Raw genomic sequence first — 18,988 nt, 5'->3', positions numbered from 1 at the left:
AAATGAACTTTTGTTATGTGGTTTTTTCTAAAAAAACAAGATCCATATCAAACTTGACAAAGTAGTTATAAAATTGTTCTCCTTTGGTACTTTTTCTTCCCCTTCCATGCATTTTAAAAAACTACTTTATTGATGTCTTTATCCCAAGAGTGTCACTACTTACTAACCCACCTTCCCTTCCTCCCCAAATTATGAAGGTGGCTAGGTGGTGCAGTGGAGTAAGTGACAGGCCTGGAGTCAGGAATACCTGAGTTCAAATCTAACCTCAGATACTTACTAGCTGTGTGACCCTGGGCAAGCCACTTAACCTTTCTGCCTCTCTTCCCATATGTAAAATGGGAATAATAAGAGCAGCTACCTCCTAGGGTGGTTGTGATCAAATGAGATAATGATGGTAAAGGGCATAACACACATGCTCTTTTGGTACAGAGTAAATACCATATAAATGTTTGCTATTCCTTATAACAAATACGTACAATCAAACAAACTAATATGCTGATCATGTTTGAGACGCATCTCATTCTGCCATGTAGGCAGTCCATCACCTCTCTGCCAACAGGTAAGATGCATTTCACCCTGTGACTGGCTGACGCTTGGGGCAGGAACTCTGTTTTCTTTTTCGCATTTCACTCTGTATCCATCCATAAATATCTTTATTTCTCTAACTCTTTCATATTCATCATTCTAATAGCACAATAAAATTACATTACATCCATAGTACCACAGTTTGTTTATTCATTTCCAAACTGATGGGTACTTACTGTTTCCAGTCCTTTGCTAGCCTTAGCATACTTTGTGGAATACAATACGTAGCTTAATCAGCATTATTGCCATTTTCTCCATTACTTTCTTCATTCTAGACAATTAATGAAACAATAAACCACGGCCCGATTGTAGTTAGCCAATTTCCAAGGTGTAAATGCTCATACTGAAAATTTAACCATTTGCCCACCAGCTTGGACGAGGTGGTTCTAGCACACCCCTGCTTTCAGAATTTTTCCTTATTCTGCCAGATGACCTTCAGAATCTTTCTAAGACAGTTCAAATGGAAGCGATTCAGTTTCTGGGCATGGTGCTGGTAGACTGTCCATGTTTCACAGGCATACAACAGTGAGGTCAGCACAACGGCTCTGAACTAAAAGGAACTTTAAGAGATAGCTATAACTTAGGAACAGCATTTGGAGTCAGGACCTGGGCTCTACTTACCTGTGTGACCTTTGGACACCCTCACCTCAGCTTAGCACATCTGGCCTAGTAAGCATTTAATAAATAGCTTGTAGAGGAGAGTTATCTCCCTATCATCCTTTGCCCAAAGGCCTCAAGTGATGGGGAGACCCACTACCTTCCAAGGAGCCCACTACACTTTGGCATAGCTTTTAATGTTGTTGTTTTTTTTAATGTCAAACCTAAATGTCTTTTCTTTTCCTGTAACTTCCCTTAATGTAGCAGTGTCTTCGGGACCAAGAAAAACTATTTTAATTCTCTGTCCCCATAACCATCTACACAACACATCCAAGAGCTGATTTTAAACAGTCAGGCCCTGTTTAATGCTGGCATTATTTGAATTAGCTAATTTCCACTGAAATGGAACCAGTGACCATATTTGACAAAATCCTAACTCTAAACATTCTAGAACTGCCTGTGTAATAGCCATTCTAAGATTCACAGATTCTAAAAAGGCAGCCATCCCATCTTGCCAAGCCTTTCTTTCTCCTGCCCATCCTCAGCATGGCATATCATCTCTGCTGCCTTATCTGTGTCTTTCCTCAGGTCCAATGTAGAACCAACCCTAACATTTCAGATGCTGTCTCACTGGTACAGCACGGGGCCTGCGCTGGAATTTCCCCTAATTCCTGCAGTTTGAGATTTCCTAGACATCTTAACTGCTACATCCATGCAGCTGGCCCACCACTGAAAACCTCAGATCTGCTTCAAACTGCAGTTTGAAATTATAACTGAAGTTATACTTCTCCCATACCTTGGACCTGAGAAGTTCAAATGTAAACTCAGTGCAATTTAAGGCTTTAGGGAGCTTTAAACTGCACTAAGACTTTTTGGGACACCCTACATTTATGCTAACTTTCACCTCATGAGATGTGGCCTGTCCAAGATTTTTTGAATCCTAACTCTCATTTCTGAAGTATATGTCCCAGAATAGCACAGACAACTTTGTAACAAGGCAGTTCCATTTTCTAGCACTCAGAGGACCCAGAAATTCATCTTTAGTAGTAAGGATTATGTCAAATCTGGCCTGTGATTCTGATCCTTCACCACTAATACCAGAGGGTAAAAGAAAGAAGAGCTTGTACTTAACAGATCTGTTTTTTAATTTTATTAGAAAAAAAAATACACCAAAAAAAGTCTCTCTCCTCTCCCAGCTGGCAAGTTGTAATGAGGGAAGGTCACTGAGTCCTTTCAAAAAAGGAAGGTATTTCCCTGCCGAACTGAAATCTCATAGCTCTGTTCAACAGAGCTGCTGCAAAGCCATCAGGCATATCTGGACACAGCCTGGGGCTATCCATCCTGCTGCTGGATGAAAGGGTTTGGAATGGCCTCCATGCCATCCTGAGGGCAAATCAGCACTACCGAGGTACCTCTGCAGACCACTAGCCCCAGCTGACGTGTGTCTTCAGTGAGCTTGTACTGGTCATCAGGATCTGAAAGGCAACCACAAAAGAGGAACCTAGAGGCAAGAACACCACCACCAGCAGCAATGGCGATGCTCTAAAAGAAAGCAAATTCTTCTACCAGACATGATAATTTGACAGAATTTTTTCTCTTCTTCCTCCTCCCCAACCAGAGTACAGGAGTCCCTGTTTATCCACTACCTACCTCACAGGTCTGCTTCAAGGAAAGTGTTTCTGTTCATTGAAAGCTACTACAGAAATGTGAATTACTATTCATAGTGGGGAAAGGATATCCAGAGAGCTCTGCAACTAGCTAATCCCAGGAATGCTGCACTGTACCTTGGGAAGATGGTAAATCCTTATTAGGCACTTGACTCCAAAGGGTTAATAAGAAAGCCTGGGGCCTGTTGGGCTGCGTGCAGCTAGAAAGTAAAACACTTATCACAGACAGCCTATGGGGCCCTACAGCTATAGTGCTCAGGACCATGGGTTGGCCCTGTTGGCCCATACACTGTAGATGTTCAAAACTGAAAACTGAAGCAGGAAGGTTTCCTTTGTCTTCAGGGCTCAATATGCTTGGTGATAGACCAGGAAGCCTTACTTGTTTTCCAGGTCAAATTTTAATCCTGACAGGCTCTACCATAAAGCAAGAAAACTTTTAATTCCAGAGTCTTATTTGCTAAAAATGTCCAGCTTCTGTGGAGGATCCCAGTCAGTGCCATCAGAATTGGGGAGCCAACTGAATAGACCTGCTCCAGACCCCGCCCCCCAACTTTCTCTTACATCTCCAGCTAGTGTGATGGGGACTTAGGAATCCTACCAACTGAGCCTGGGAGCAGTGGGAAAAGGCTGGCATAACTACAGGCCAAGTCTGGACAGCAGCATGTTGGAATGCCATAAGACTCCCTTCTCCTCTGCCATGCCCAGTAGCACCCCCCAGTGGATGCCTCCCAGTCTTCCTTCAATTTGTTGTGGAAGTATCTGGGGAGCAGACGATTCCATAGTGTTCTACCTGCTCCTGGTTTCCCAGCTTTGAGTACTTCTGGGTAAGCCAGGGCTTAGTCTGACCTTCCCTTCAACATGCCACATAAAGGCCTACCGCTTTCAGCACTGAATAGCCAGGCTAATTCTTCTGTAAAGTCTCAAACCACTCTATCAGACAGGAACACTACTATGATAAAAGAAAACCTTCCTGTTGCTTCATTGGTGTGAATATGATTTGAGGTATCCCAGATGAGTGGCCCAAAGTGGCTATAACAGAGATTACTTAATAGAATTTGAACCATAGCCACTGAACCAAGGGGCTAATGGGGCTGCTGAGCAGAGCTGTGGAAACCAAACTTCACTGTACTTTCTTTATTCCTGAGTACATTGGTCCAGGGTCTTGGTTGGAAGCACATACCATCCCTCATACTTGTAATGGGCTTTCCTACTTGGCCGCGTTTCTACCTGTTGAAATATTTCCATTTCTTCAAGGCAAATTTAGACCCCACTTCCTCATGGGATCTAGAGCTAGGAGAGACCTTCAGGTTCACATTACCCCAGATCCTAGATAATGTGTAAACCAGAACAGTGGGAATGAGTGACAATTGAACTGTATACAATGACCACATTAAATCTGTGGACCTGACTGGCCTGGCTGAGTTAATCCTCCCTCTCCCCTTCCTGTTGCTAAAGGTTAATGGATAATGAATGACTGGGTCCCAATAAGGTTATCAAAAAGAGTGGTCAGTTGTATAATTAACAAAGAAAAGTATTAGATTTTTAAACAAAATGACAATTTTAGCCCATCAGATTTATCAGCAATCAAGCTTCAAAGTTTTGCCAACCTACCTCTCATATATTCAATGGTGCCATCAAGTACCAGATTGAGCAAAGGGTCAAATCCTTTTAAGATCCCACTGGCTGGCAAAGATGAAAAAGAAAGAGGAAAAGGACATCTATGATTTCACAGGTACATAAAAACAATATATTAAAAGCTGCATTGAACAAAAAACAACAACACCCACCCCAAATACCTCAAAATGCTTATCCATCTTGCCAAACCCCAGCTCTCCCAACATACAAGAGCCAGGGATGGAGAATCTGGGCAGATAAGAGACACCAGAGCATGCAGGATAAAGTCCCTAGCCTGGCATTCAAAGTCTTCCCTATCTGCTTCCCACCTACCTTTCCAGATTCATCACATTGCTCTTCCCATCAACTAAACCGGGATAACTAATGATAACCCATGCCAGCCTTCTCTCCTTCCTAGCAGGTCATCCTTTATGGCCCCATCACTAACCACTGAAACATTTTCATCTCTTCAAGGCTCATTTAAGACCTACTTTCTCATAGGATTGAAATTGTTCTTGCCCTCAGGGAGCTTACTTCTACTGGAATGTAATCTAAAGTAGCACCTTCTCATCATGAGGCTCTATGATTACCTCTGGAGAGTGTTCAGCTTTGTAAGAGTATGCCATTAAAGTATGAGCTTTAATAGTTTAAAACCACACCAAGACTTTTGGGACACCCTGTTCAATCCAAGGCTAAGTTATGTTGTATAAGCTACAATCTGTTAGAATTTCAGAGGGCAGAGACCAAAGACAGAGAAGACTTCTGGAGGAAGGAGGGAACTTCAGCTGGGCCTTGAAAGACCTACAATAACATGCCAACTGCTACAGCTAACCTTGACATGGGGTCACTAGATCCCACCATCCCAGGGCTCTCCTATCTCTTTTCTCTCTCTTTCTTGACAAGCTCTCTGGGAAAGCAATCTACACTTGTGGCCTCCTTCCCTTTCTTCTCATTATCTATGCAATCTGACTTCCAACCTCACCAAACTGAAACTGCTCTGTCCCAGGTGCCTAATGATCTCTTAATTGCCAAATTTACTCTAGCTTGCTAGACACTACTCCTCTCGGGGTGTTTGTAAGGCTCCTGCTCAGGTTCTTTTGGTCATTCATCTCCCTCTAACTGTGAGTGTCTCCTGTGGCTGTTCTGGACCCTCTTTTCTCTTCTCTTTCTTGGTGACTTCATTAGCTCCTATGCGTTTGATGATCTTCTCACTTTCCAGACAACACCCAGATCTATTCTGTCCAACCCTAGTTTCTCTACAGAGCTTCAGCCCTGCATCACCTACTGTCTAGTAGACATTTCAACTTGCAAGGTCCATAGAAATCTACAACTTAAGCTGTCCTGCCCAAAGTGAACTCTTCCTTCTTCCCTTTCAAACATCATCACTGAGGACACCCCCAGCCTTCAAGTCACCCAGGTTTGCAACATCGGTGTCACCCTCAACTCCTTGGTCTCATTCAACCCACAAAACCAGCTGCTGAATCTTGTCACCTCCACAACATCTGGCTCTCTATTCGCTCTCTAAGACTCACACAATCGCAACCCTAGTTCAGGCCCTCATTCCCTTCTCAGCAGATTCCCAGCCTACAGTCTCTTACTTGCACCAATCCTACCTTCCACACAATTGCCAATTATGTCACACACCCCTCCTTTTACTCAGTAAACTAGCAGCTCCCAATCACTTCAGGGATCAAATAAAACTCCTGTTTGTCATTTAAAGCTTTACACAAGCAGGACCCTTCTGAACTTTGCAATGTTCTTCCATATCACTCCACACATGGACTAGCCACACTTGCTGTTCTGTCTCTGCTGTCTCCTGTTCCTGAAATCCTTGGCCTCCTTAACTCTAAGCATGTCCCCAATGCAGGACCCCCAGCTGCTAGAGCCTACCCCCATTTGATGCTTGAATTGGATGTGTTCTGTCTGTGCATATACAAGTCATCTTTCCATCTGAATGCCAGTTCTGAGGGGAAGGGCTCTCCCTTTTGACTGGGCATGCCCAGCACAGAGCACAGTGTGCCTGACACAGAGCAGAGGCTTCATGCAGCAGATCCCATGGCCTGATGTTGTGTCACAACCTCCCTAGGCCTCATTTCCTCATCTGTGATCTCTTCCATCTCTGGATCCAGGCTCTTCAGATGAGATACATGGTCTATACTTGACCAGATGAAGAAAGCAGGGCTGAGAAGGGATGTGACCTGCCCAAGGTCACACAGCCACTGAGTAGCAACTGTGATCTGGATGGATCCTGGCCTTCTAGGGTCACGTGAGTGCCTTCCACTACACCACTGCAACTTCTCAAATACAGCTTGGATTGAAAGGGAGAAGAGGAAGGCAAGCCTAATCCCCCTTCATATAGTACTAATACTTCTAGGCAGAAATTACATCCCACTAAACTTTTCTTGAAAGGCAGCAGGGGTATAGCAAATAAAAACACAGGGGTCAGGAGACCTGGGTTTGAATCTTGCCTCAGACACTTGTTTGCTACCACAGACATGTCACTTAATCTTTTAGGTGCTCAGTTTCCTTCTCTATAAAATAATATTCACGCTAACTACCTCACAGACTTGTAGTGAAGTTGAAAACACTTTGCACACCTTAATGAATTATAAAAATGTGAGTTATTATTGTTTTCTTGTCCAGGTAGAATACCCCTGGTTCCTTCAGTGAACTTCTTTCTCAGACATCACCTATCACACTGAACTCTTAATATACTCATCAGGTAATACTGTGTATTATGGTCATCTGTTTGTTTCTTTCCCCTGACAGACTGTCAGTTACATAAGAGAAGGCACTGTTACAGAAATTTTGTTATCTTCCTGAACAAAACACAAGTCCTCCAACAGGGGAGGGGTGGTCCTTAGTAAATACATGTTAAAAATAAATTGGATCCCTTCGAACAGAAAACAAAACTCTCAAAAACACGCATTCCAAAACACAGTCTAACAGGACATGCTTTGTTTTATACCTGACTTGTAATTTCATTGTTCTAGGGAACTCCTGATGCAGGTTAGGGGCACTGAGAAGTTAAACGATTTGCCCTGGTCACAGAGGCTGGTATTGAGCCTAGGTCATCCCAGTTCCGAGGCCAGCTTCACATCCATGAAGCCAACACCCTCTTTTATCTTGCTCATAGACTTAGGGATTTGTTTTACTGTTTATATTTTCAAGCCTTGGTGTGGTGGGAGGGACGTGGGGTCTGGAGCCAGAAGACCAGAGTCCAGCTCCAATTTTGCTACTAACAACCTGAGTAACTTTGAGTCATAGACTCTCTCTGGGTCTCTGATCTCTTCATCAGTGAAATGAAGAGAGATGACCTCCTAGGTTCTTTCCAGGAGGTCTCTATCTAGGATCCTACTGAGTATTCCTTAGGGGAAAAGGACCCAATCTTAACTCAGACACATTATCTACCCCAGCACCCCGAAAGACAGGGATCCACACATAGTGCTGGAGTATCAGGGAAGATTACAGGACACCCTTAAATCAAGGTTTATTGAAGGACTATCTATTACAAGATATTGGACATTATTTATGCTTGCATTACAAACTGCAAACCCTGCCCTGCCACTGCTACAGAACTACAGAGACTACTAAACATACCTACTGTGTGTTTATTGTTTATTATTATTTATTTTTTAAATTAAATTATTTATTATTAATTGTTTGTTAATGTTTATTGAATGACAATTACCTATTATGATTATGTGTCTTATCTAAATATTGCAGGTCGAGCAGCAGGTAGTCAAGGTATGCTCCATGACTGTCATGACTTACACTTATGTCTCTTCCCTCTATGTGGGGGGGAGCTCCATAAAGAGAGAGTCTGTGTAAATTTGTGCAAAGGTGTACACACACACAAGCACGCACGCACGCACACAGCAGGTGCCTCATCAATGTTTGTTGAGTATCATGCTATTTTTTTATATTTCTATTCCTGGGGCACAACACTGACTTTGCACATTCTTTTCCACATGGAAACTGCCTCCCTTGCTATTAACTGACAACAACTCACCTATAATAACTTACAGAAGAGGTTCTTCACCTATGGTCTGTGAACTTTAAAAAAAGAAATTCTTTGATAATTTGTTTCAATGGAATTGGTTCCCTTTATAATCCCATGTTGTTTAATTTTGTGCATTTAAAAATATGATTCTGATTGAAGCAGACCATTTTCTTTTGTATTATGTTTTGTTTTATGGTTTCTCCCATTCATTTTAATTCTCCTATGCAACATGACTAAGGTGAAAATGTATTTAATAGGAATGTATGTGTAGAACCTATATAAGAGTGTCTGCTGTCTCAGGGAGAAGTGGGGAGGGAGGGGGGAAGGAGCAGGAAGGAAGAGGGAAAGAGCCAGAGGAAGGGGAAAAAAAATCTAAGCTATATGGAAGTGATTGTAGAACACTGAAAACAAAATAATTTAATAAAAAAATAAAATAAAATATTATTCTGAGGAATCTGTAGGCTTCACCAAACTACTAGTCACCCAACTTGGAAAGTGACCTGGGGTACAGAAGTTAAGTGATTTACTCCTGCATGGTCAAAAAGCCAGTCTGTATCAAGGCTGGAAATTAGGATTCTCTCTGGGTCACTGAGCTGGCACTCTCCCAGATAGAGTGTGGATCTGTGATCTCACCAACACCAGGACGGAATGTCAGCAAAAATCTCATTTTCCAGGAGGCCTTTCCTGATCTCCCCTTATGTTAATGCCTTCCCTCTACTGAAAATCTCCAGTGTATCCTGGACAAAGTCTGTCTGCCCGGTTCTTTTCACATTATCTCCCCCACTGGACGGTGAGACACCTGAGAGCAGAGGCTTCTTTGCTTTTGTCAGCTCAGGGCCTGACTTACCGATGACAGTATCTGTACAGCACAAGTATCTCCCTGAATCTCCGTTTTACAGCAGAAAAGGCGGATTTGCTCAGTGGCCCTGCTGCTAAGTATCTGCGCTCGGAGTCCCATCTTCCAGACTTCGGGGTCCACTGCTCTACCTACCTACCGCACGACCTAGCGCACAGCATACCGTAGGTGCTTAATAAGTGCTCGTTGTCCGACTGACTTCCAGAATGCAGATCAACAACTCCTAGTCTCAGAAAGCTGACGAGCACCGAAAGGTAGTGACCTGTCTGCAAGTGTCTAGCAGGCCTTCCTGACTCCTAGGCCGAGGGCGGCCTCTCTACCCGGTACACAGTTGGCACCTGTGCCCTGGATTGACTCTGCCTTCCAGGCTCTTGGCCCGCCCAGACGATGAGCACGCTCCCTGGGGGCAGGGACCCAGAAGGCGCGGACCTACCAGAGCCCCGGAGAGAAATGAATGGAGAGCGCTCCAGAAGCCAGGGAGGTCCCACCGGAATGTACCACCTGCCGAGGCAGGCGGGGGGGGGGGGGTGTGAGGGGAGGACGGAGACCCTGGGTCAGACCATGTGACGGGAACGACGGGGGGGCGGGGTCCTTCTTACCCTCTCGGCCTCCCTGGAACTTCACGCGGATGGTCTTGTCGATGTACTTGGAGAGGTCCAAGATGCTCTCCTTCTTCTTCTTCTCCTTGTCCTGCAGAGAAAGCACAGCGGATCAGGGGCCCGGGCCTCCGAGCGCCGGGTCCGTCAGTCCGTCCCCCTCCCGCCCCAGCGGCGGCAGCGGCTGCAGCGTATCCCCCCCTCGGCTCACCGCCATGTTGCAGCCGTCAGGGTCCCCTTTGCGTCCGGCGCCTGCGCCCTTTCACCTCTTGGCGCAAGCTTCGGCGTTAACGTCAGGGACGCGCTTGCGCAGATGGGGCAGGAGCCTAGGGTTGGAGGCGGAGCCCGGAGGTTGCTGGGTAACGCCTGGCAGCGCTGTGGCGGCGGCCGCGGCAGCGTCGTCGGCTCGCCGCCATCTTGCTTTCGTCACAATCCGCCTCGTGAGTCGCGCCCCGGCCTTTCACCCTGCACCCGGGCCCTGCGGAAGTGTGACGCGCGTGCGCAGGCGCACGCGGCCGCGGAGCGGCGCTGAGGCACGAGGGGGCTAAGAAGCGGGGCCCAGGGCTTGCTGGGTAACGTCCGGCAGCTGAGGCTGCGGGGAAGGGAGGCCGGAGCCGTGGGGCCCTGGGGATCTCGGGCGAACATGGCGGTACTGGTGCGGCTGCTGCCGGGACTTCTCCTCATAGCGCAGGTGAGGGGGAGGGGGAGGCCTGGCTCCTTCTTCCTCCGGCTCCCCTCAGCGGCCCGGGCCGCCTAGTAGGCCCTAGCCCGGCCTCGCTGCACCGCGGCCCGGTATGCCCCACGTCTCTAACTCCCCCAGGTTAGGCCGGCGAACCCCATCCTCCTTTGCCCCGCGAGGCCGCCTCGTCTTACCCTGGAGGAACTTGAGCCCCAGACCTCCCATAAGCTTTAGGAGCGGCGGGTCCTCCGAGCCCCTCTTTCCGGCTGGTGTCTTTTACTCACTTTTTTCTCACAGATGAGGAAACTGAGTCAGCGCCGGCCAACAGGTCCGCTTCCCAGCATGCCTTGCTCCTTCCTCCCTCTTGGTCGTTCCTTGAGTCCCTACCCATCTTTTTAAACTCATCGCTTCTTATAAACGTGAAGCACACTTAGCCCAGTAAGACTTGTGGGACACTCTGTGTCCCTCAGCTAAACCCAAATTAATTTTACATAAAACTAACAAACTCGTCCCTCCCAAATTCACCCCTGGACCTCTCAGCACTTTGGGCCTCTCCGTTGAAGTGCTGTGTTATCCTCCTCACTGCGCCGTGTTTATCGTGTGGTATTTGAACTTTACACCTTGCACACTGTAGTATCCTGGTCAGGGGTCACACTTCTGTCCTTCCCCTTTTACAAGTGAAAAGCAGACTTAGGGTCAGGCACCGTCAGTAAGCATCTATTAAATAAGTCCCTGCTGCATCCCAGAGCGATCTGAAGCGAGACACTGACTCACGTAAATGACTCCCTTAAAGGCACACAGTACGTCAGGGCCAGCATGTGAAGGTAAGTCTCCTGTCCTCCAAGTCCAGTAATGTTGTCCCTACGTTTAGACCTCTTTCCAAAAGCTCATAATCCCACCCCAGAGCCCTGCTAGGCTGAAGCTCCCTGAATCAGTAATACCCACATGTTAATAATACGCTTATTTATACTTAAAGGTTTTATGATTTATGCAGTTTATAAAGTACTTTGTTATCTAATTTGCTCTGTGAGGGATATCATACAAATATACCTGTTTTATAGAAAGGTTAACTTTTTATGGTTATGGAATGGAAAACTTCCATTTTTTTCCCCTGGCAAAATTAAGGGGTTAAACGACATGTTCTCTTCCCACTCATAAGTCCTTTGGGGATTTATACAGTGATTGCCTGGCACCCAGTTATTGACTGTCCTTTGTGGTTCATTCTTCTAAATTAAAGTGAGTTAAAATTCACTCTTGTTTGGAGGAAAGAATTTACCATATGCAGTAGAAACAGGATGTAATTTATAGTGGGGTTTGAACCTTGGGCAAGTCATTTCACTTCTCTTGGCCTCAGTTTTTTTTGTTGTTGTTTTCTTTTTTTAAACTGTCAGTGTGAGGGCATTGAACTAAATGGCCTATGAATCGATAATCCTGTGGACATTTTGGTGACACCTGAATGACATGGTTTCACAAAACCGTGGCTGGGAATCACTGCTCACTGAACTATTGTTTCAACTTCCAGATTCTGCTAGTAATCTAGACTTGAATTCCCTCTGGAACTGTGGTGGTCACTGAGTGCCTTTGTACTGGTGATTTGCTTTACCAGGGTGAGAAATACTCTTCTCTAAAATTCACTAAAAGGTTATGGGTAAATCATCTCACATCACACTTTTCCAAAGTCAGAAGACCTTGGCAAAGTTGCACCTTTAGCCTCATGTGTATTTTGTGTTTATCTACAATATTCCATTAAATCTTTTTTTCTTTTACTGAGACAGTGTGGTTTAGTGCAGAGAATACTAGACTTTGAGTTGGTAGACATGGTTTCAATCCTGACTGATGGTTTACTAGTTGAATTATCTACCATGGGAAAGCTACTAAATGTCTCTGAGTAATGATTCTGATCATCTTTCAGACTGATAGACTTGCAGTTGGATGGGCAATCTTTAGAGCTCATTTATCTATATGAATAGTGCTGTACTGATAAATGTTTAACAACTGGCTCTCCAGAAAAAATGTACCCATGACACACACTTGAGTTTAATATTAGTTATCAGTATTTTCATTACTTTCTTAAATCTAGACAATCAACAAAGAAATCAAATTATGATTTTATAACCTCTTCTGATTTGTGAGCTGTAAAAATGCTTATATTGAAAATGTAACCGTCAACTCATGCATAGGTTTGATCTGGATCCAGCATACCTCTAAGGAGTACACAGATCTGAGATAAGATGTTGCAGATAGATGAGTCTGGCTAAGAACTGAACTGGAGGAATAGAGCAGGCAGCATTGCCTTTGGGTGATTGTGCAGGTTGTTTTATTTTGTTATTTTTTTTAACAATCTCCCCCCAGGATGAAGGCCTATTTTGTTTTTAATGTCAGTATTCTTGCAGTGATGAAAAATGTTGCTAGTCATGCAGTAGTGTGTAGCCTCTGAAGAACTGAGGTCAGAAATCGTGCAAGGAGCGATGGAGACTGTGTAATTCATCACAAGTTATGCAAGAGAAGTGGTGTGAAGGACATCATCACTGAAAATCAGATCTCAGACCACGTTGTAAAGTGCAATAGACTTACAAGCCATTTGGTAGTTTAGTTAGATAGTTTAATTAAACTAAGACCAAGAAGCAGTTGAACACAGCCCAGTTAACCAAAATACAAACCACTTTAGGAAAGAGCTCACATTTAACAAGACCTGCTGGGAACATTGGAAAGCAATTCAGCAGAAATTAAATTTAGATCAACCTCTTATACTACATGCCACAATAAGCTCCAAATTGTTTAAGAAAAAAAAACCTAAAAAGAGGAGAATGAAAGGGGAGATACCTTTCAAATCTGTAGTTAGAAAAGACTCTTAACACATAACCAAGAAATAGTGGCGATCTTGAAAGATAAAAATAGTCACTTTGAGTCATAAAATTAAAAAAACTTTGCACAAGCAAAATCAGTGTAAAAAATGAAGCTATTTGTAGACACTCAATTGGGGGAAAATCTTTATACTATCTCTGATAAAAGTCTGACCTTTAAGATATATGTGATCAAAAACCATTCCCTAATAAAGTGGTAAAAAGGTATAAACAGTTTTTTAAAAGAAATGCAAGTACTATAAGGTACTCTAAATCAGGGCTTCTTAAACTTTTTCCGCTGCAGACCACTTTTCGAAATGTTCTTGGCTCTTCGTGGGCTTGAAGGCATGTGAAGTACAAAGTTCGTATGTCGTGTTCAGAACCAAGGCTGCAATGAAGTTGTACCATGCACCCATGGGCAAGCAAAGCCAGAAACACCTTGGAGTCATTACATTTTTGATCTTTTAATTTATTTTTGATTCTTATGTGTTCAGAAATCTTTTACGGTTGCCAATTTTTTCACAATTAAAGAAGCACTACTCTAAATTACTAAATTGGGGGTTGGACCAGAGACATCCCGGATGAAACCCTGTGCCATGCAAGTAAGCAAACAACTTCTGTTTGACTTAAAGAGTCTTAGAGAGTGACCTAGAGGACCAAGAAGCTAACTGACTTGGCCAAGCTTTCATTGCCTGCTGTGTGTGACAAAGGGAGGACTTAAGGGTGTTTGTAATTCTGAGACCCAGCTCTTTATCCACTACCTACAGTGGCTCTCAATCCTTAATATGAAAAAAAAATGCAAATTAAAACAGCTATAAGGTTTCACCCACCAAATTGGCAAATTTCATTTTTAAAATGGTAATAGTAACTGAAGGGGTTATGGAAAAACAAATACATTATTAATACAGTACCTCTGGTGAATCTGCGAATTAGTCCCTCTCATCAAGAAAACAGATTTGGAACTGTGTGAAAAACAGTCAAACCCTTTGTTGACCTCTGGGCAACAATCATCCCACAGTTGGGCATTTATCCTATAAAGGAGGTTCCTCCAGGGGAAAGAAAAAAGGTCACACATATTAGTAAAGTATTCATAACACTTTGTTGTAGAGGTGACAAAAGTAATAACAAAGAATTCAGAATCTTGGGAAGACCTGTGATTCTAAGAAAGACCTGTATCAATTGATGCAGAGCATAGTAAGCCGAAAATAAAAACAGTATATGTAACAAAATTGATATAAAGGAAAGCAATACTAAATCTGAGGACCAAGATTAATATAATGACCAGCCTTGACTAGAGGACTTCTGTAGAGATGTAGTGGACTACTGTTGTAGAGTGCTATCATACATGGTCTTTATGTTGATTCTTTTTGCCCAGCTGTTTTTGTGACAAGGAAGCATTCTACCATTGAATGCTGTGTATTAACAATGACCAAGCTTGTCCTAAAGAAGTGAAAAATTCCATCTCTCGCTCCCCCATCTTTGCAGAGATTGAGGACCATAGGTATGGAATGTTAAATATAAGATCAGATTCAGTGGTGTGTTTCTATTGAACTGTCTTTTTTCCTCTACTTTTTGTTACAAGAGATGGCCCTGTTGGTAGTGGAGGAATATATTTGAAAATGAAGGTGATATAAAAACAAGATGTCAATTAGAATACAAAATAAAGCATTTGGTAAAATAACAATGGACAGTCTGTGTTCTTCATTTGTATCCACACAATATGAAGAGAACCTAAGGAAGGCTTCTAGCTTATTGTGAAGAAAATTTGAGGAGGGACTCTATTTCATTAGGTGGATGTGGATCTCTTGTGTTGAATTTGTGGAAGGACATGGATGAGTGTCAGACAGGACAGGCAGGCTTTTTGGCACAGTTGGAGGAAATGTCCATGAAATCACAGATCTTGGAGTTACAGATGGGAAACTAAGACTCAGTGACTGACCGTACCAGCAAATGCTAGATCTGAGATTTCAACTCAGATTTCTTGACTCTTAAGTTCTCTTTCTATGTGATTATGTTAACATTATGTTTGCATAAATGAAAAAGTGATTCTAGTTATCCTCTAAATGTTTAACTAAACTGGGAAGCAAAAGTATAATTCCTCCCATTCAGATCCTCCTGTGTAGCTTCTTAGCTTTGGTTTTTCCTAAGTGGAGTGTTTGTAAATCCAAGATTTCCTATAATACATGATTCATGGACCAAAATGGTATTCCATATGGATTGGAATATTACTCTACTTGAGTTTGTTAACCTTTAAGTTTGGTTAAAGTAGAGGCAACAGGCTTAATGCATACATTTTCATTATTTATTATAGATGAATTCATTCTCTTTAAAGTAACAGTACGTGAAGTCCATGGAGCTAGATATTAAATCTAGCTACTAGACACCAAAAACAGCCAGCCTTAAATCTGTTTTAGGACAAAGAAGGTGTTCTGTGTCCTTCAGATTTATGGTCTCCATAAGTGATTAACTAGACTGTTAGAAAGGAATTTCTTAATTACATAGGTTGTAAATACAATAAGATAACAGAGTTTGACAAAGTTTCAAATAGAAATTACAACCCAAGATGTCTGTGTTTTCTTTACTCTTAACATGGCATGATGTAGTATACGTCCACAAAATATTAAGATATGGAAAATGTCCCGTTATTCAGAAAAAGGATCTTAGGTTAAAGGTCTCTTAAGGAATGCCAAGTCAACCCTATCTTCCTTTGTTGACATAGGAAGAGGCACTCTCTGAATTTGCTTCAGAGAGAACAAAGAGATTATTCCAAAATTTTATATTCAGTATTATCAAGTTGGAGTAATCAATGCAAGATCACATAAAAGTTGCATCTTTAGCTGATCATTGAAGGTTTGGGGATGTACTAAAAGTGAAGACAAAGATGTGAACAAAAGTTTGCTTTGAGGAATGAACATGTTGCAGTAAGTGTACTTGTGGGAAAATTGAATGGGACGGAGTAGTCAGTAGAAGTCCTTTTTTTATTTTATTTTGTTTCATTTGTAAGAAAGGGGAGAGTAATGTGGATAATCCAAACTGATTAATGAAGAGCAGTGTTTGCTAAAGGAAGTTACCTTGATGTTCCACAGACAAGTCATCCTTCTCACCATGCCTTAAGTGTCTGACCTCATTGCAAGACCTAGCAGAAAGCTGAGCACATAATTGTAATTGTTTAATAGTACCAAACACAGCTGTGATTAATTTATGAGAGGAAGTATGGCTTAAGTGGATAAAGGGCCAGCCTTACAGTTTGGAAAACCTGGGCTCCAGTGCTTTCTCAGACATAAACTAGCTGTGCAAGAGTAAGCAAGTCACTTCAGAGCCTCAGGAACTTCTTATTAAGACTGCAGATTCATTTCCACACTTGTTCTATACTGATGAACCTCTTCATCTCAATCACTTAATCAGACATTTATTAAACACCTGCTGTTATGCCAGGCATTGTGCTAGGTGTTAAAGATAAAAGACAAAATTGAAAGCGCTTTGGGAAGCTTGCAATCTAGTTAGGGGAGACAACATCTATGTATATGGGTATATTAGAAAATAGGTACAAGATTATTTTAGGAAGGCATTAGTACCTGGGGGAGATGGAGCTGAGTAAGATGGTATATTCCAAACGTGGGCGACAGTCTGTATTAAGGCACGGGAGATGTAAGAAGGCTAGTTTGGCTGGATCAAAGTGATCCTGAAGGGGAGAAATGCCTACAACTAGGAAGGTTGATTGAGGCCGGATTGTGAAGTACTTTTAAATGCCAGAACAGAAATGAATATGTCTATGTCTGTCTGTCTGTGTGTTTATCTCCTAGAGGGGAGCCTACTGGAATTTATTAAGTAGAAGAGTAACATGGTTAGACGTGTGTAATGGTGGATTGGAGTGAGGAGAGCTTTGAGGCAGAGAGATCAGTTACTGGACTATTGGAGTAGTTCAGGTGAGAAATGATGAGGACCCAAATTATAGGGTAATGGCTTTCTCAGTGGAGAGATATTGTTGAGGTAGCGGTAACAAGTTTGGCAATTGATTGAATGTGTTGGGGTGACTGAGAATGAGGAGTAGTGGATAATATACTAAGGTTGTAAATTTGGATATCTAGAAGGATAATGGTACCTTCTCTAGAAATAGGAAAGTTTGGAAGAGGGGTGGATTTGAGGGGAAAGCTGAGTTCTGTTTTGGATATGCAGATTATGAGAGAGCTATGCAAAAATGTGGGACTGCTGCTCAAGAGAAAGACTGGGGCAGGATTGTAAATTAGAAATTCATCAGCCAGTGATAAGGAGCCATTGAATTCAAGTCTCTACCTTTGCAACTATCCTTTCATGTAGACTCAGATTTTTCTCTTCTCAAAAGCACTCACCATTGTCTGTATTCAAATTCCAGTTCCTTTCTGCCCCACTCCATATCTCATCCTCTACTTAAGTATATTTAACTTCCCACTGTTTACTGCTGTTGTACACTGGCTTCTTTCCTTTAACTTTTAAATATTCCTTAATTCTCCACATTGAAAAACCCTTTTTTTCCCACCTTTACTGGTACTTTGTTATTGTCCCATTTCTGTCTCATTTCTGATAGTTAAACTAATTGAATAAGTTGATCTGTTTTGCTGCTGCCATGTTCTCAATATTGTTTCCCCTGGAAAGTACCAGCAGACAGTGTAGTAGAATGAACGTCAGATTTGTAGTGAAAGGACTTAAATGCTAATCCTGACTTTGACATTTATTATAACTACTGTATGATCTTGGACAAATTGCCCACCTTGGAACAGATGACCTCTCAAGTCCCTTCTAATTTATGATCTTTAATTCCTCATAATCTGGTTTCTAAATTTACCACTCAATTCAAACTGTTCTAAAATCACTGCTGATTTTTTTTAATAGAATGTTAGAGCTGTAGAGGCCCTTAGACTATTTGGTATCCAAGAATGGGGAACCTGTAGCCTCAGGGCTACATGCGGCCCCCTAGGTTTGGTCCTCAAGTACGGCCCTTTGAATGCAAACTTCATAGAACGGATCCTTTATTAAGGGGATTTGTTCTGTGAAGTTTGGATTCAGCCAAAGGGCCATATTGGAGGACCTGGAGGGCCACATGTGGCCTAGAGTGTGTAGGTTTCCCACCCCTTCTAGGGAACTCATTTTCTGTTTCTGTCAGGGCTAGATATAGCTTAAAGTTAAACCAAGGTGGCACAGTGGATAGAGTTGCCAGGCCTTGGAGTCAGGAAGACTCATCTTCCTAAGTTCAAATCTGGCCTCAGACACTTACTAGCTTAACCCTGTTTACCTCAGTTCTTCCCTTATCTGTAAAATGATCTGGAGAAGGCTGGCAAACCACTCCATTATCTTTGGCAAGAAGACCCCAAATGGGGTCGAGGAGAGTTTGTGGGGACTGACAAGACTGAACAACAAAAGATCATCTAGGCCAACTTTTTTGTTTTGCAAATGAGGAAACTGAGGTTTAGAGAGGGGTTTGATTTGTTTAGAATCTGGGCATAAGTCTAGGGCTATTTATTTAGAAGGGATGCTATGCTGCTCCCTGTCACATGGTCTTTTCTCAGTTCGT

General features: G+C 42.8%; 2 protein-coding genes across 10 annotated transcripts in view; one reads left to right on the top strand and one right to left on the bottom strand.

Moving 5' to 3' along the window:
- Window positions 1-2,317: 2,317 nt before the first annotated feature.
- On the bottom strand, window positions 2,318-10,383 carry LSM7 (LSM7 homolog, U6 small nuclear RNA and mRNA degradation associated). Its single transcript, XM_072601463.1, has 4 exons — window positions 10,130-10,383; window positions 9,922-10,012; window positions 4,461-4,532; window positions 2,318-2,657 (listed from the first exon to the last, which is right to left on the bottom strand). Exons 1-4 carry the CDS (start codon window positions 10,133-10,135, stop codon window positions 2,515-2,517), a joined length of 312 nt encoding a protein of 103 aa, XP_072457564.1. The 5' UTR covers window positions 10,136-10,383; the 3' UTR covers window positions 2,318-2,514.
- Window positions 10,384-10,400: 17 nt separating this feature from the next.
- SPPL2B (signal peptide peptidase like 2B) overlaps window positions 10,401-18,988 on the top strand; it is a 46,214-nt gene continuing 37,626 nt past the window's right edge. For 6 of the 9 annotated variants that reach the window (XR_011965515.1, XR_011965514.1, XM_072601459.1 and 3 more), the window contains exon 1: window positions 10,401-10,609. Coding sequence is in view for 5 of the 9 variants with exons in the window: in XM_072601459.1 (XP_072457560.1) it covers window positions 10,562-10,609 (48 nt within the window). In the remaining 4 variants the exon portion in view is untranslated. Of the gene's footprint in view, window positions 10,610-10,886; window positions 11,422-13,744; window positions 14,043-18,988 lie in introns of those variants that run through there. The other 3 variants (XM_072601456.1, XM_072601457.1, XM_072601458.1) reach the window with 3 other exon arrangements.

The sequence above is a fragment of the Notamacropus eugenii genome, chromosome 4 (assembly GCF_028372415.1).
Source record: "Notamacropus eugenii isolate mMacEug1 chromosome 4, mMacEug1.pri_v2, whole genome shotgun sequence".
In the NCBI taxonomy this organism is placed as follows: Eukaryota; Metazoa; Chordata; class Mammalia; order Diprotodontia; family Macropodidae; genus Notamacropus; species Notamacropus eugenii.
The sequence above is the reverse complement of the archived record's forward strand: the minus strand, read 5'-3'. Positions and strand labels throughout refer to the sequence as shown.

What these genes read in the sequence shown, in the direction of transcription:
- LSM7 (XM_072601463.1), bottom strand. An exon ending in GTTCCAGGGAGGCCGAGAGG is followed by an intron (nt 4,533 to 9,921) that starts GTAAGAAGGACC and finishes CATCTTTGCCAG; the next exon opens with CCAGTGGGATCTTAAAAGGA. An exon ending in CACCATTGAATATATGAGAG is followed by an intron (nt 2,658 to 4,460) that starts GTAGGTTGGCAA and finishes GTTGCCTTTCAG; the next exon opens with ATCCTGATGACCAGTACAAG.